The sequence below is a fragment of the Helicoverpa zea genome, chromosome 18 (assembly GCF_022581195.2).
Source record: "Helicoverpa zea isolate HzStark_Cry1AcR chromosome 18, ilHelZeax1.1, whole genome shotgun sequence".
In the NCBI taxonomy this organism is placed as follows: Eukaryota; Metazoa; Arthropoda; class Insecta; order Lepidoptera; family Noctuidae; genus Helicoverpa; species Helicoverpa zea.
The window spans coordinates 497,761-515,845 of NC_061469.1; the positions used below are offsets into that span (position 1 = coordinate 497,761).

Genomic DNA, 18,085 nt, shown 5'->3' on the forward strand with positions numbered 1-18,085 from the left:
ATGACACACCAGTACGTGGATCTGCGGCTGTCTCCGGTCATAAGGAATCTATTCAGCCTTTGGTAGAAAATCTGTCGTCCTTGGATGAGGTGGTTGACCAAGTGGGTAGAGTATTTATGGCGAAAATCAGTGCTTTCGAGTTGACTATAATAAAAGAAATAAAAGAAACAGTTGCTGTACTGGCGCTTGAAAATAGTAAATTAAGACAAGAATTGAAGGAAGCTACTATTAAGTGCAATACTTATGAGATCGAAATTGAACGATTGAAAAGTGAGAGGCCAATAGCTGAAATTAATAACCATCAAGTTGATTCCCAATCATCAGTTCCATCTTCATCGCAGACTTCACGGTATGCAGATGTAGTGGGCAAGTCCATTATTTCGCGCGCGCCCGCGCCATCGCGAGTCGCGCCCGCGACCTCTGCCCCCGCGCCGCTGACCCCGCGACCAAACGTTGAATACGCTGCAGCGGTGGCCGGAAACACAGCGGATTTACCTGATGTTCAACAAAGCTCTGAGTGGACGGAAGTAAGAAGACGCAGGAGAGTAGATCACCCGATAAACCGGGGTGGGAATACGGAGATTAAAGCACTGAAAGTAGTGGAACGCAAAAAATATCTGCATGTGTGGAGATTAGAGAAAAGTACAAGTGAAGAAAGTTTAAAGGAGCACGTAAAAGGCGTGTTAGGTGAAGATGCGGAAATAACAGTTGAGAAAGTGAAACAAAAAACAGAAAGAGACTATGCTTCTTTCAGAGTCGGAGTAAATGAAGGGAGCTTTGAAAAAATCTGTAATCCTGACATGTGGCCGCTAAACGTTGAATATAGCGAATGGATTTGGTTTCGCCGCTCGACGAAGTTATCAGAACCACAAAGCCAATAATGACATCAGCATTTTATATCAAAATGTGAGGGGATTGAGGACGAAAACCTCTAAGTTTCTGTCTCTTCTGGAGTCCTCGAGTTCAGATATATTTGCTGTAACGGAAACCGGCTGCAACGAGTCGATTCTGGACGCAGAAATCACGCTGCCAGGGTATCCGATCATTAGATGCGATCGGGCGGATGGACGGAAGCAGGGCGGCGTGCTTTTAGTGGCCACACCGCGCTTTGAGTTCAGGCGAGTATCGACACTTGATGACGTAGATGTAAACAAACACATGTTTGAAATTTTGTGTGTTTCGGTTTATAGACAAAATAGGTTCTTATTTGTTTGTAGTGTTGTGTACATACCACCAAAAACTGATGAGAATGAATATATGTTGTTATTTAACTTACTTGAAAAAATATGTGTTAAATATAAAAATAACGTTATAATAGTAGGTGATTTTAATTTGTTTTCATGTAATGTAAATATTCGTAATTATTTTGATTATTTCGTGGCTTTCAGTGAGGTCATTCAGTATAACTCGGTACCAAATTGTAGTGGTAGACAGTTGGATTTGGTGTTGAGCGGGCGCGCGGGCGTGTCGGTGCGCGCGGGGGACGAGGGCCTGCAACCCGTGGACGAGTACCATCCGCCGCTCGACATATCGGTGCAGGTGTCTAACGAGCCGTCGTCGTCGCGGTTGCCCCCCGCCTCTCCGCCACTATATGACGACGAACACAATCAGATTTTTAAGCAGTGGAACTTTAACAAAGCAAATTTTATGCAGATGTACTACTTGTTAGGTAATATTGACTGGAGTGATTTATATGTTCTGAACGACCCTAACTTAGCTTTAGAGTTTTTTTACAGTAAAATTAATGACGTTTTTTATGATTGCGTACCCATCAAAAAGAAAAAATGCAAAAAATTTAGATATACGTATCCAGTATGGTACACTCCAGATATTATTAGTAATATTAAATTGAAATATGCTCTGCATAAAAAATATAAGTTAAGTAAATCTGCTAGCGACTACCAAGCGTTTTCTTTATGTCGGGCAAAGGTTAAATCAGATACCATGGTGGCTCATGATCGTTACCGGGACCGCGTACAAGACCATTTAGCGACCGACCCTAAAGCGTTTTGGAGTTATTTTAGATCAAAAAGAGGTAATTCTAATAATTACAGAATTGTCAAAAACAGTACGGCACTTTCAGACCAAGAGTGCGCCAATGAATTTGCGCGTTATTTTCATTCTGTGTATAGCTCAGAGGCCGCCGCGTTAGATGCAGAGACGGCGAGTGCTGCGGCGGCGCCGAGCGCAGCGTGCGCGCACCTCGGCCTGCTAGAGGGGGGCGCGGTGCGTCGGGCGCTCGCTCGCCTGCCGCCGAAGTGCTCGGTGGGACCAGATGGCATACCCCCGTTCGTTTTGAGAGATTGCCGATTCATTTTGTGTGAGCCACTGGTACATATATTTAATAAATGCATTGAAACGGCAACATTCCCAGAACCGTGGAAACTTACTCGGGTGGTACCCGTACCTAAAGGTGGTGGTGGAACGGAGGCTAGTGACTACAGACCTGTTGCTGTCCTATCTTCGCCAGCAAAAGTATTCGAGGCTGCGGTACATAACACCTTGTACGAACAACTAAAGGCTCACCTAACAGACGCTCAACACGGTTTCAGGCCAGGTCGTGGAACATCAGGTAATCTTCTGCATCTTATGTCTAATTTAGTTCCGGCGGTAGATGCAGGACTACAGGTGGACGTTGCCTATTTCGACTTTCGGAAGGCTTTCGACACAGTCGACAACGATGTTCTGCTCTTGAAGTTAGCTGGTAAGGGTTGTACACTACATACCCTTAAGTTCTTTGCCAGTTACTTGAGGGACAGACGTCAGTTTGTCGACTGTGGCGGACAGCTTTCTGAGCCGTATTATACAAGGTCGGGCGTAAGTCAGGGCAGTAATTTAGGGCCCCTACTCTTCATAGTGATGATCGATGATTTGCCGGCGGCGGTGCAGGAATCATGTTGTCTGCTTTTTGCTGATGATCTGAAACTGTCCCGCGTGGTGAAGGACGTCACTGATCACGAAGTGCTCCAGGAGAATATAGATAAAGTAACCAAATGGAGCAAGGAAAATAAACTTTACTTCAATATCTCCAAGTGTTCAGTGATGTCATTCACTCGTGCCCGAAACCCACGACATCATCGGTATGAAATGGAGGGGGAGCCGTTAAAAAGAGTCGAGGAAGTTAGAGACTTGGGAGTTTGTTTTTCAACTGATTTAAATTTTAGGAAGCATGTAGTGACCATATGTAGCAGGGCATATAGAAATTTAGGTTTTATTTTACGACAAGCGCATGATTTCAACAACATGAAGGCTTTACAAGTTCTTTATGATGCTCTGGTTAGAAGTCACTTAGAATACTGTGCAGCCGTTTGGGGACCTAGTGAGGCTAAGTACAAATTCATGTTAGAGAGAATCCAAAATAAGTTCGCAAGATTTCTCTACTTAAAGCTTTATCGGGTGTACCCAGGTTATCCGTTACTATACCCGACACTTTTTGTGTTAGGCATGGTAGGATATTGTAAACTGGAGACGAGGCGAGAAGTGGCCCTGGCCTCATATCTATTTAAGGTGTTACGTGGTAAAATATGTAATCCTGATATCTTGGGTGAAATTCGGTTGTGTGTACCGGATGAATACGTGGGGCGACGGCGAAGGCCGCCGCTGCTGGAGGTGCCGCGCGCGCGCACCAACCTGCTGCAGCGAGCGCCGCTGACGCGCGCCGTTCGCACGCTTAATGCCATAGCCAACCGGCTGGATTTATTTACGTGCTCGCTGAATGACTTCACTGTAGTCGCTTATAGGGTGGTAAGCTACGAATCGAGTTAAGTTTGTATATGTTGATTTATGATGTATGTGTTTGTATTGTATTGATTTGTTATGTATGTGTTTTTTAGTTTAGTTTAGAATAAATTAATAAGAACCCATCTGCCCATTAGGCAAGTCCTGTAAGGGTAGATGTAAGGTTGTGTAAATAAATAAATAAATAAATAAATAAATAAATAAATAAAAATATAAGTGATTCAATTGTTTTTTGGGAAGACAAAACTTTTGATCACAACATTTTTTTATGCTGGCAAGGTGTTAGAAAGAGACAAACAGCCTCCGTTCGAACTATCCCGCTCGGCTCGGATTTGCCTCTGTGTATTATGCAACCAATTTAGTACCTTATTGCGTTGGAATAGAGTTCATTTTCGTAAATATATATTTCGAGCGTGCGCAATCTTGTTTAGTAATATTATATCTATGGTTATGTCACACAAAGGCAAAGAGATACATTTTTATTTTTATGTGACACATGTTATAGAATTTTACCTTGACTATGGTCCGGTTCTTTCTCACTTTCTGTCATTTCTTGTTTACTTTATTTTAAATGTTTAGTTCGTCTCAGTTTTTAATAATTATCACTGATTATTACCGTTCTTAGTGATTTACTCGTCATAAATTTATTATTTGTTTGTGAAACAATCACTGTGTAAGCCTACGTAAACATAAAGAATAAAAATTATGAGAATAATCAAGGGAGATTGATATCACTTTTTTATTTCATTATTATCTCTTAGAAAAGGATAAGGTAAGCTTATTAATAATCGTAGTATCCAAGAAAACATTCGTGATTCTATAAAATAGTTTAAAATAGGTACTGTTTTTTTCAGATAGTCAAAATGGATGAAATCCAGATTTACTTCATGCAAGTGATACTGGCAGTTGGAATTACAATAGGTAAGGTTTCTTTATTTTTTACATACATACCTTTAAACATTTAATTTATATCAAATCAAAATCAAATCAAAAACATTTATTCGCGTTCGTGACGCACAAACAAAAACGAATATACATATAAGATAACACAAAAAACACCTGTTACTTATTAATAGCAAATATACGTCTTCTTCCATATCCTATAATATGGAAGAAGACATGCTGCACCAACCACAAATAATAAATTGGAGTTGCGTGAGTTTAAAATCTTAGTACTTTAGCATTGTCATGTATATCAGCTATCCTGATATAGATATCATCATACAACGGGCATCATTTGCGTGATATCAATCCTAGCGTTAACCTAAAAATTAACAGTTTCAAATTATTTCTTTAGCACAAGGTCTCTATGAAGCTTATTTGTGATTTTTAATTGCACTCTTCTCTAAAACTGTATTTGAAAGTTCAATTCTTAACCAATATTACCAACTGATTGATGATCCTTTAAATATGAGTAATAACAGTTGCAGTGGCCTACAATAGCTTTATATTTATTTATGATTACTAGAGAGTTGGATCAAATAGACGTGGGGTATGAATGAAAGCTATTCTCCATTTGGGTAGTATTTATTAGTAATGCTATCAATGGGTATAAACAGTCATTTAGTTTATGTAAAACTCATGTCTAAAATATGTGGCCTCTGATGACCAAATTATTTTTATCAAGGCTTCAACAATGAGTCTTTTGTGCCAATGTTACAACTATGTAATAATAATTTCCCATTTATTTTAGGTTCCCAAACATTGGACTTCAATGATAAACATCAGTGGACGTTAACTATTGGTAAGGAGAAATTGTAGTGATACTGCGCTCCATTAGAGTAGGCACTTTACTGAAGATGGTAAACATTCTTGATAGGACTCTTTAGACGAACACACATTAGACAAATAAACTGATGCTTATGAATAGTCATATTAAGATTTAATCTTTAGATAAATGCCTTCTCAAATGAAGTGTAGAGCCTCTGACTTGGCACCAACAACAATACATTATTTCATTTTCAGTGAGATACATAGTGTATATTCTCACTATACAAGGAAGCAAAGGATTAAGCTCAATAGGCTATGATATCATACACAAACAAAAGAGCCTGAATACTCGGCTGGTACAGAATATTAATGGATTACAAATAATAATGTTTGTGGCTTGCACTGCCATATTATTGAGCAATAACCAAAAGTTCTTTGCTGAAGACTTCCCTTTGATATTCATTGCTTGCTTGATTGTGGAGTATCCAGAAATTGTAAGTAACAGAAACATAATATTTATTCTTACTAATGATGGATCAGGTCGAAATTAATCTGCAATACTTGTCTATTTTCAGGAAACCAAATATGCAAGACCCATAAACTATGGAGTTGGAATGGCATGCAACTACTATGAAGGTTATCTAATGCATGTGATTCCTTCAGACGGTGGGAAGTATGGAGGATTTGTTCACAACGTTCACGCCTTCGAGTCAAGGGAGGGTATCGTGGTACCAGTGAAGAAACTCTTCATAGTTATAACTAAGTCACTGTATAGCCCGCCAGACCTCAAGCTGTTTAACAAAACTAACAGAGAAGACCTTCCTAAGCTGGAAGCCTGTACGGTGAGAATCGGTGATTTTTCACAGGTTGGTCATTGATTGACAAAACTGTTATAGACTCGTGAATGTCTCTCCATTGAACAATACTTGTAACTGTGTACAATATACTTGTTACCACTTATCTGTTTCCATTTCTTAATTTCCAATGTCGCGACGATACTTCATTATTACTTTTTCTACATTCATAAATCAATCGCTAATTATCTTATGTGACTACGGTCCCTGTGCCATAAGTAATACACGACTGTCACACACCCTTACTTTAAATTAAGAAAGTCAGCGACATTCATCAAGTTTTTTTATCAATCTGTTCGAAAACAATAAGCCACTTTGTTTGGTTGGATCCATAAGTCCCTAGTACGTACTTTTATAGTTATCATCGAGAGCTTATCAATTGCGAGACTTTTCAGCAGACCCTACTTCTAGACTTAGTTAACTAATCTTTGGACGAGACTGGGAATGTCTCGTCTCAGTGCAACAATTGATTTCTTAGGAGCCCTTTGGGTGTGGCGCTGACGATGGTCTGTTCCAGTCGCTGGACGACGTGGAGAAGGACATCTCTGGCGTGAAGGACCGCAGCTACAAGAACTCGACGTACAAGATCTACCGGCGCGGCCGCCCCGTCTGCCTCGTCGCCGAGTGCGCCACGCCGCTGCACACGCTGCACCGCGTCATGCAGAACATGGAGCTCTATGAAGGTTCGAACCGTCTGCACACACATGCGTTGACTTATGTGAGGAATTTAGTATCGGAAGGACATCGAGTTTCTCGAGAATCTATACCAGTGTTTCAACCCAGTTAGTTACCGTATGGGCCGTCCTTGACATGTGCCACTCACATTGTTTTAAGTTTTACTATTTTAATTACATTTATTGCGTATGATTGTGCCTGTTTGTCAAGTTGCAAACACAAACGAGAGATCGTTAGCAATGGTTATTAATCAACCAGAGATTAATATCCATTGCTAACATGTGCATAATTTTTCATGTTTTTTCCAGACTTGGCTGAAATAAATGTGGAAGATGTATGTAATGATTTCTGCGCCGCGTTGACAAGGATCCTGGCTAGAAGTTCCGAGTGCAGAGACAAAGTAGAATTAGTTTATTATGACGGTAAGTTTCTGTTACTTTTTAATACTAGCTTATGCCGCTTCCCGAGGGAACCACTTATTCATAAAAATAAAAATATATGACAAACATTATTGTAACATATGAGTATCAAATTTCATTAATTTACGTTCAGCCATTTGACTGTAAAGGAGTAGCAAACTTACAGCAGCCCCACTGCACAGTTTGATGATGATATTATAAAGGTTAATATTATTTATTTTGTATTTCAGACACAGACCCGGAATCGAACCTGGCAGATATTTTGTTGGACAAAATTAAAGAACTGGAACCTAATTTCGAACAGTTAATTAGTACCAGATTATAGTTTAAGTTATTTTATTAAGTACATTTCATTTAACTGAATGTATAGGGTGTCTCAATAAGAGTGCACTTTTTCATTTCAAAATAATAACAAGTATTTTATGACAGATTTATGATATTTTTTTTGTATTGCAAAGAAGACATCGCTCACCTAGCAGTATAATGGCACATTTACAAAAAAAGCGAAACTGGGTTTTTACGGCCTAAGTGTTTAAAAGTGTATAATTTATAAAGTGGTAAAACGGTACGGCATTAGTTGTTAAAACTATAAAATCTAAGATAAAATATAAAATGAAGTCATAACCTCATTTCAAACGATTGCAAAATCTTTGACCCTCATTTCTTTAAAATAAGAAAAAAGTAGATGTGTCATCAGTGCCGGCTTTAACTCTACTAGCGCCCTGGGCGAGATTTCTACGGCGCCCCCAACTGCAATTCAAACCCATACGAAAAACAGAGACATATGTAGTTACCGATTGACTGACTGAAAGTTTAGAAAGAATTTTTTTTTCATAGTTCACAAGTCCAAGCAAAAATTACCTAAAATGTAGCCCAATCGTACATAAGTTATTGGTGGTTGGTGAATGCAAAAACACGGGAACCCAGGTTCTGATGGCGCGAGCGAAGCGAGCGCGAAATTTTTTGTTATATTTTAGAACTCAAAACAAAAATGACTTAAAATGTAGCCCAAACGTAGATAACTCTTTGTTGGTGTTGGCGCCTATGAATTAAAATTTTGGGACTTAAAGAAGTACCATAAATAGAAACTAGAAGTTACTTTCTTATTAATAAAAGGACTTAAAAACGACGCTACCTTTTTGCTAGGGTAGACAAAAAAATTTTGAAAAATAAAAACAACTATAAAGTGAAGCAAGCCCGAAAAAGCTTTTTTGAGATTTGGATCACTAAAAAACCTTAACATATATAATAAAAGGCGACTGTGAAGTGAAGAAGCCGCGAGCGAAGGGAGCGCAAATTTTTTTGAGTATTGGAACATTAAATTAAAAGTAGCTATATGTGAAAAAAAATGTAAGTGTAAAGAAACCGCGAGCAAAGCGAGCGCGAAAATTTTTGAGTTTTGGGACATAAAAATAGTGTGTCTAACGCGCCCGGCATTGTATGACAATACATTAATTTAATTGAAATTTGTTGGTCCAGGAGCGTACCGCGGCGCCCCTGAGCCCGCGGCGCCCGGGTTATTCGCACACCCTGCACCAAAAGTTAAGGCGGCCCTGATGCTATCCATACATTTGGATACAGTTCTTGTAAGCTGCGATCTTTGATGAAATTTAAAACAAAAATAGGAGTAAAATTCTGATCAAGGAACGGTTGGGGGCGCCTGCGGCGCCCCTTATGTCCGGCGCCCTGGGCCGTCGCCCAACCGCGCCCTACCCTAAAGCCGCTACTGTGTGTCATTATACTGCTAGGTGAGCGACATGTTAAAATTAAGTATGGAATAAAATATCCGCGAATGACCCTCAGAACTCCGAAGACAAGCCGATGAAAAGCAAGCTCTTCATGAAATTTTCCATGATTTGCACAGAGATGTGACTGTATCTCACTGATGACGCGTTGGATTTCAGATTTGAACACAGGAATAATTGTTTTGGGTTTATTCACATAAACTCGAGATTTCACAAAACCCCATAGAAAAAATCGTAAGTACTGCTTTAAATCGGATCGGATCTTGGTGGACAGATGACATAATATTCCATACTGATCGCAACATAGTCTTCTTTACAATTCAATAAAAATATCACGACTGTATCATAAAATACTTTTTTTTATTAAAACAAATAAAAAGTGTACTCTTATTGAGACACCCTACATAATTTAAGAAATATTATTTTTTATTGGAATTTTAAAGCCTGAATGACGCAGGCACTCTGTAGGTACAAATTTCATGTAAATAATAATCTAAATTGAAACAAAAAATCTAAGCAGTATGTATGTTACTATTTTAATGTTCTACTTTTATATGCTGTGAGAATAAACTTAATTTTAAAAAAAGTTATATTTATGTAGTTGTTTTCTTTTTTAAAACTTGTCAGGCAACACAAAAATCCCAGGTTTAATAATATTATTTAAACTGCAGGTTGTAGATACGCCGCATCATGGTATGAAAGATGAATCCAGTCCTAAATTCTTGGCATAGCTTAAAATTAGAAAACGACACGAGACCCTAAAAGTCCTTGAATTGCAACAAACAAACAAACATAAGTGAGCTAATCAAGAAAGTCGGTAAACATTGAAGAAAATTAGTCAATGACCTCATATTGTAGCAGAGTTTGTGAACTTGAACCTGAATAGACATTCTGTCTCCTTGATGAACATTATTCTTTGTTTCTTTTATAAACGGATAAAGGTATACGTAATTAGTATAATTTAATTCAAATATTTACATAATATTTACATTAATTTTAAAAATTAAAAATAAACTTATATATACAACTTAAAACTAATACATAGCATCAAAAAATTGCTCCTCATCGCTGTCACCGGGTAATGTACCCAGAAGGCTGGCAGCATTGCCACGTTGGATGGCAATGCTCAGCCTCTGTGCGAAATAAAAGCCAGCCCTTGGGTCACGAGAAGTGTCAACAAGGCGCTTAGAAATTTCCTTTGCAAGCGCGTGAGCACTCGGACCCCACGGCCCGAGAGTTTCAACCCCAAACGGCTCAAACATGTAATTCCCGATAAGGCTACTATATTTGCGCCGTTTGAGGTCTTCTGCTTGTGAAGCGGCGGAGCCGACACAACACGCAGTTCTAGGAAGATGGGATGGCGCAAGAGTGTCGACGCAGGTCGCGTCCCACACTAAAGTCCTACCCATCTTCCACGGAAATAGCGACATGCCGTCTGGTCTCTTGCCATCGTCGCGTGCCAAACCATTTGGTTCAAGTACGGCTGGCACGCCGACGGCAACAAGAGCCCGACGGATCACGTCGTTGATATTCGCATGTCGTGGTATGCGGCCCGCACTCCGGCTGCACGACAGGCCGTGGTGACCGAGGCTGTTGACAGCTTCCCCGCAGTGGCAGCGGTGAGGAGTGCAGCATGAAGCACCCAGACGCAGGCAGACAGCGAGTCTGAAAGTGGTGTCGTCAAACATGGTGCCTATGTTTGCCGACGGAAATGCGTGAAGCCAAAGACCTGACTCCCATTCACCCACAGCCAGTAGGCGTGCTCGCTCCGCAGAAGTAATTGACGTATCAATGAGATTTTTCCGTATTACTCTGCAGAGCGGCTCATCCCACTGTCTCTGGGAGGATGGGTTGGCGGGTAGATCGGTATTCGGGCATGTGACTCCGAACTACTCATATTGCTCCTCAGCGATGAGGAGCAATTTTTTGATGCTATGTATTGGTTTAAAGGTATACTATATTTCCATTTTGTGAAAGCAAAATATTTACCTCAAAAGTCCTAGTTGCAGGCTTGCAAGACGGGATAATTAAAAAAAAGAACTGTCACACAAATGTCATGAAAAAAAAAGACCAATATTTTGTGTTGTGTTTCTTTAGCGCCACTCTTTTTAAACACTCAAAAATTCGCAAACATGTACTATAATGCATGTAAAAGATGACGTAAAGTACCTAAAAATAGATATCATAAATTTATTACTTTCGTTTTATGATTACCAGTTAAACGACTTTATCTGATTGAATACTTATATTCCATTTTTTTAGGTGATTTGCTTATTGTTACTATTTTAACTACTGATTACCTTATTGGTTCATTAGTTAATTAAATGGCTAATTGTAAGTTAAAAGTTATGAAGACAAAAGTTTGGAAACTGCAGAGAGGTTAGTTTGTGTAAGTGCATTCAGTGATAAGTTTTATTTTGATATACCTATACATAGAAAGAAAATCAGGTTAGTATTTAATTAGTATCTTTTAAAATATACTATGCTCAAAGTACATCAAATTAGAATTGGTCAAATATAGAATATGATTTTTTTTTTAATTATGTGATAACAAAAGCATAAAATATCATAAGAGATTAATTAATAAAATTAAATGTACATATTACTTTATGTATTCTAACAATAATAATGTTCTTAATCTTTTCAGAAAACAAAAATGGAGAAAAACAAGCACATTTATATAATGCAAATTTTATTAGTTTGCGGCATCACATTTGGTAAGCTTGTCCTATTTTATGTCATATAATATAAAAATAACATTAGGTATATATAAAATGGCTACTATCTTAAATACGAAATAACAATTGCTGTTTAAACAGAAGCTTACATTGTTAGGGACTTAATGCAATGTTTACAATTTAAAGTGGTCCCTCCCATTGCTCTGAAATTACATTGTTTATAGATTCAGGTTACCACTTGTTAGCTACACAGTTTCAACAAATAGTTTTGTAAGATAAACAATCTTTACCACTCTGGACTTATGTTGCATTAAAATACAGTCAACATCAAAATTATTTTATTGATTTCAAAAAGAAAGACACCCATGCATAATAATAAAATAAAGTTTAAGTACGAGATTGTAGGAAGTTGATATATTTCACTTGTTAAGTATTAATGTGTTTGTCAGGTAAATCTTTAAATTACTACAACATTTGAAACAATCATAATAATATTTTTTTCCTAGCTAAACAGCCACACTGCTGGGAAAAGGTATCCCCAATTCATCTCTACTGCTCTCAATCCTTATAGGAATCCGTTTACATACATCCTTATATTATGAATGTAACACTGTTACTGTTACAGCCTTTTTATAGTCCCACTGCTGGGCACAGGCCTCCTCTCACACGGAGAGGGATTGAGCATTAATGTAACACAAAAAATATTTTTATGAATGTTGATGATGACTGTACCAGTTAGGAAACAAAAGCTGCTTTGTTTATGGAACAAGGCAGTATAGTTAAAGTTCCAATAGTGACTGAACATGGCGTGGACAAAAGTTAATGTGTTTGTCACAATCACATTATTGTTGATTACAGGATCACAAAATTTGGACTTGAATAATAAACATGTTTGGGCGGCAAGCATTGGTGAGTTCTTCTTTTTATTAAGTTTAATTTATTTACTGAAGAATCTAGAAATAGAAAGTCATGTTTATTATAGTCCATAAAACTCAAAAATAGGATAGACGTTTTTTTTACAATACTGGAAGCAGTTATCCCGGGGCGCGGGTGAAATCGCGTGCGGAAGCTCGTTATGTATGAAAATATCAGTAAATTATATATCCCGCAACAAATGGCATCTTGGTTTTTATTTTTTTTTTATTTAAAAGTCCTTGTTAGTTGTCCCAAAGTTTCGAGTTGAGTCGTTTTTGACATAATCTTCTATTTTCCTTTCAGCACGAAATGTTCTTTACATTTTAACAATACAAGCACTGAGGGGGGTATGTGTGGTGGGCTATACAATGTACCGTAAGAATCAGGCGCTGGATGCCAAAGTCCTGGACAGGATGAACCGGCATCATGTCATGATGTTTCTTGCTTGTGTAGCTTTCCTCGTCCTCAGTGAACAGAACATACTTGATAGAAGCATCTACTTGATTGTATTAGCAAGCCTCGTTACTGATATTCCGAATATAGTTAAAGTAAGTTTTATTCCATATTTTCTTTATGATCACAAAGACTAAAAAAGTAGTAAAGCCAGCGGGCCCAGTCGTATTCCATGGCAACCGTATAGGTATGTTATTCTGACATAATACGCTATTTAACTGCCAAGTTTGATCAAAATCGATTCAGTAGTTTTTGCACAAAAAAGGAACAAAACATCCATTCATTCAATAAAAAAAATCGCGTTAATAACATTAAATACTAAATAGGATATCACAGAATATATAATAGAATATAATATATGTAAACTGATCTTCCTAAGGTTAAAAAGTATATGTATAAAAATTAGTTTATTCGTTTCTAAGAAAGATTGTGGGTTTGGTGAGATTTTTATATTTAGATGGAAGCTAGACAAAGAAAAGACAAAGACAGAAAAACTCGTGGTGACCTAGTGGGTAAAGGACCAACCTCTCAAGTATGAGGGCGCAGGTTCGATCCCAGGTCAGGCAAGTACCAATGCAACTTTTCTAAGTTTGTATGTACTTTCTAAGTATATCTAAGACACCATTGGCTGTGTTTCGGATGGCACGTTAAACTGTAGGTCCCGGCTGTCATTGAACATCCTTGGTAGTCGTTACGGGTAGTCAGAAGCCAGTAAGTCTGACACCAGTCTAACCAAGGGGTATCGGGTTGCCCGGGTAACTGGGTTGAGGAGGTCAGATAGGCAGTCGCTCCTTGTAAAGCACTGGTACTCAGCTGAATCCGGTTAGACTGGAAGCCGACCCCAACATGATTGGGAAAAAGGCTCGGAGGATGTATGAGATGGAAGCTAGACGATAACAAATTAAAATATAAAAATAACATTTCAGAAGAAAGACAACAAAATAACAATGAACTACGCAATGGGGATGGCCTGCAGCTACTTCGAGGGTTACCTAGTCCACGTGCTGCCCTCAGACGGAGCCTTTGGTTTCCTGGAGAACATCAGGGCATACGAGGATAACCAGGGAGTGGTGTTCCCCGTGAAGAAACTCTTCATTGTGGTCACCAAGTCCCTGTATAGTCCACCAGCGCTCAAAGACTACAATAAGTCGGATAGAAATGATGTTGCTAGAATTGAAGCTTGTAGTGTGAGTTTTTGATAACTATTTATAGGGTAATATAACACAAAAAAGATATTACTTTCCTTGTTCTTTGCTTGCACAGTTCTCGCCAAACATGATGGGTCACAACTAACTTTCGAGGACAAGTATGAGAATGTGTTCTATACCGGTGTGCACCTTTAACAGTTCTTCTCAATAAAAAACCCATATTTTTTCACAGCAAATACCCGTTGGAAGTAGCAAAAGAAAGGGTTTCTTGTTTTGGGGGCTGTAGTTTAATTTGACGTTCGAAAACTACTTTAGCTATAGTCTGTTTTTTAATCTCGTAGACTAAATTGACACTTGCAAAATGTCAAACTTTCTAATAATTTTGCTAGCTCTGTGGTGCAGTGTTGTACTTACGATACCGGTTCGTTGAATCGTAACTTTTTATCTATAATAGACGAATTTAATATTCATTCAAAGTTTTATATTTAAAATTCACGTAAGTACACATGGCTGTACGACGTGCTACAAACTGCCAGGGATATCTGACCACGCAAAGCCATGCGTAATCATCAAGGATAAGCCCATTATTTCAGGATGACTTATTGTAAAAAGTTACGATTCAACGAACCGGTATCGTAAGTACAACACTGCACCACAGAGCTAGCAAAATTATTAGAAAGTTTGACATTTTGCAAGTGTCAATTTAGTCTAAGAGATTAAAAAACAGACTATAAATCATTTGAATACATTGGTTTTGATTCTCACGCGATGTCCCTTAGCTACCATACAAATCGGCGAGAACTACAACCCCTAAAATTTCCTCAGTTTACGTGACAATATTTCAGGCGTTAAGCACGATCCAGAAAGACGTGGCCGGTGTAAAGGACCGCACATACAAGAACACTGCCTACAAGATCTACCGCCCCACCGGCCGACCCGTCTGCCTCTCTGTGGAGGGCGGGACTCCACTCGCCACTCTCTTTCGGGTGCTTAGGAACAGGGACCTTAGTGAAGGTCAGTGATACGGCTAGCTGTTTAATCTATAGGTATATATAATGAAGAGGAAACATTTTTACGCTGCGCCCGCGCCGACTCCAAATAAAAATTGGGATGAGGGCAGAAGGATGATGATGATTTTTTTTTCTGATTACTGAACCGATTTGCAAAAATTGTTTCACTGTTGGGAAACTAGATTGTCCCCGAAACCCTAAGCTATATTTTGTCCTGGTCGAAGTGAAAACGCGGGAAAACAGTACACCCACGCACACACAGTACAGTACTTAAACCACAAAAAAAGTGAAAAAAAGATTACTGGTAAATAAAAATATCAAAACACGATAACAAAACAGATAAATTATTTAATTTCAGAACTGATAGGTCTGGACCGAGAGGAAGTAGTGAAGGACTTTCTGACATCTCTGCGCAAAATCATTGACAAGAGCCCAGAGTGCAGGGGCAAGTGCGAGCTGATCTATTTTGATGGTATGTCTAGGAATTACAACTCTACAGTTAGGGATATATGCACGAATTTTTATACCGTAATTTAAATTTTGAAGATGCTAGTAAAAACACTTGAGAAAATATCTTACGATCTACTGTTACTGTTACAGCCTTTTTATCGTCCCACTGCTGGGCACAGGCCTCCTCTCACATGGAGAAGGATTGAGCATTAATCACCACGCTTGCTCAATGCGGGTTGGTGATTTCAGACTATAGTCCAGGTTTCCTCAAGATGTTTTCCTTCACCTTTTTATCAGCCATTGGTGACCAAGATATACTTAGAAAGTACATACAAACTTAGAAAAGTTGCATTGGTACGAACACGAACGAACGAACTGTCTTACGATCTAACTAAAGCTTAAATATTTTTGATCCGTAAGTAAAAAAATTCCTAGGAAAATAATAAACTTTCGTAGAATTCTAAACGAGAGATGGAATATTTTACACACATATTTTCGTAATTAATTGTTTTTCTATGTATAATTACAGACACGGATAGAAACCTAAACTTAGCGGATGTGCTGTTGGACAGAATTCGTGAATTGGAGCCCAATTTCGAAGAAATTATTGCTGAGAGGAGGTAGAAACTATGTGCATCAGTTCCAAGTTTTATTGTAATCAGTTTAAGGTGATCTCACTCATCATTGTTATTTTATACTGTTGTCAAAAAAACAAGATGTTTTTTAACTATCAAAATCATTGAAAGAAGGTTAACGTTAACTTTCTTTAATCATTTTTAATATTTGACTTTGAAAGGTGAAATCAGTGCTTAGAATGCAAGACTGTTGCTTATATGAGTAAAAATAAATAGGTGTAAGTACAAACCATACAAAATGGTAGAATTTTACTGCCAAGCTAAAACTTGTTGCATATTAAGTTTTGTACAATCTGGGAGCTAAAGAAAAACATATTTTTAATATACAAACTTACATAACTTTAAGTCAGTTTTAAAAACTGCTTAAAGTTAAGTAATGATATTAAGTAATGTTTATATTTAGATTTAAGTTTATATTTTAATTCAAATGATAGTGGCATTGTGAGCCTAGTCATTGACATAGTTATTTTTTTAAAGATTAGTTTAGTATATGTTGTTGTTAAAACTAATTGTTGTGTGGCAAATTGTTTTACAATAGATAAGTCATTGTGACGATATTATTCTAAAATTAATTATAAGATCTGCTTGCAGGTTCTTAAATATAGGCCCTAAATGAAACTTAAAAATAATTATTTACATTGTCTATGGTTTTAATAATTATTATAATTGAAATTAATTGAAAATATTCTTACTTAATTACCTGAGTGCACTAGAAGAAGGGTTATAATTTTTTATAAATAATATTTTTGTTCCTGTTTTAAGTACCTAAGTACACGCAGTTATAAATGGATGGTATAGTAAATATTATAGTGCAGTCCTGTAAAACCTTGTGAAACAACTGAAAGAGGTTTTTTGACTTGTAAATTGGAGTTTGGTTTTTGAAACATTTTAATGCATAGTTCAAGAGTCATTAACAATACCTCAGATGTAATACGTAAAGCTCTTATTAGTAGTTGATGACGGGTAGCTTACGATAGTTTTAAAACGTACTTGCATGTTATGATGACTCGTAGTGACAAGTAGGACTCTTTATGATTAGTAACTAGCTGAATCAAAGCTAGAAAATGCTTATTTACTGAATTGTTATGTTTGGTAAACAAAAACTATTGAAAATCTATTATAAAAATACCAATAATCATCTATATCTTTTAGGGTCAATTCCCACTGAAAGAGCAGCGGCCGGCAGCGGCCGTAATTGCAAGGGATTGAGCGCGAGCGCGGCGGGCCGCGCGGCGCCGCGCTGGGCCACGCCGCGCCGCGCTCTTACATTTTCCGTGCTCTTACGGCCGCTGCCGGCCGCTGCTCTTTCAGTGGGAATTGACCCTTAGAATTATATTTTATGCGTATTGCAGAATTCGGTTTTATATAAATAAATAATATTAATAACAAAGAGAATGACAACATCACCACAAAATATAAATAAAACTTGTATTTTTATAATCCAAAAGTATTTTATTTTCTTTACCCTTAGAGTTGACCTTGTCTCAAAAGGACAATAACCATTAAATTAGACTTTTTACATAAACAATTCTTGGGTTAACTAATTTTCATGAGAAGTGTCTGCTCTATAACTATATATACCTGTCTCGAAACCGAGTCACTCTTCTTCACAATTGAGCATCTCATCATCCTCCGAGTCTTTTCCCAAACTATGT

General features: G+C 37.8%; 2 protein-coding genes across 11 annotated transcripts; both read left to right on the top strand.

Moving 5' to 3' along the window:
• The first annotated feature begins 4,269 nt into the window (after positions 1 to 4,269).
• On the top strand, positions 4,270 to 7,826 carry LOC124638991. 8 transcript variants are annotated; one of them, XM_047176173.1, is made up of 8 exons: positions 4,270 to 4,510; positions 4,577 to 4,659; positions 5,432 to 5,482; positions 5,704 to 5,942; positions 6,024 to 6,314; positions 6,781 to 6,985; positions 7,286 to 7,399; positions 7,627 to 7,826. In XM_047176173.1, the coding sequence occupies exons 2-8, from the start codon at positions 4,602 to 4,604 to the stop codon at positions 7,719 to 7,721; spliced, it is 1,053 nt and encodes a 350-aa protein (XP_047032129.1). In that variant the 5' UTR covers positions 4,270 to 4,510; positions 4,577 to 4,601; the 3' UTR covers positions 7,722 to 7,826. The 8 variants fall into 8 exon arrangements, with proteins under 8 accessions (XP_047032129.1, XP_047032134.1, XP_047032128.1 ...); XM_047176178.1 differs by having other exon boundaries at positions 6,820 to 6,985; XM_047176172.1 differs by having other exon boundaries at positions 4,593 to 4,659.
• Positions 7,827 to 11,189: 3,363 nt separating this feature from the next.
• LOC124638953 (stimulator of interferon genes protein homolog) lies at positions 11,190 to 17,334 on the top strand. 3 transcript variants are annotated; one of them, XM_047176132.1, is made up of 9 exons: positions 11,190 to 11,301; positions 11,404 to 11,589; positions 11,789 to 11,858; positions 12,678 to 12,728; positions 13,038 to 13,282; positions 14,114 to 14,374; positions 15,181 to 15,349; positions 15,704 to 15,817; positions 16,325 to 17,334. In XM_047176132.1, the coding sequence occupies exons 3-9, from the start codon at positions 11,798 to 11,800 to the stop codon at positions 16,417 to 16,419; spliced, it is 996 nt and encodes a 331-aa protein (XP_047032088.1). In that variant the 5' UTR covers positions 11,190 to 11,301; positions 11,404 to 11,589; positions 11,789 to 11,797; the 3' UTR covers positions 16,420 to 17,334. The 3 variants fall into 3 exon arrangements, with proteins under 3 accessions (XP_047032088.1, XP_047032087.1, XP_047032089.1); XM_047176131.1 differs by having other exon boundaries at positions 11,215 to 11,530; XM_047176133.1 differs by having other exon boundaries at positions 11,216 to 11,520.
• The last annotated feature ends 751 nt before the right edge of the window (positions 17,335 to 18,085 follow it).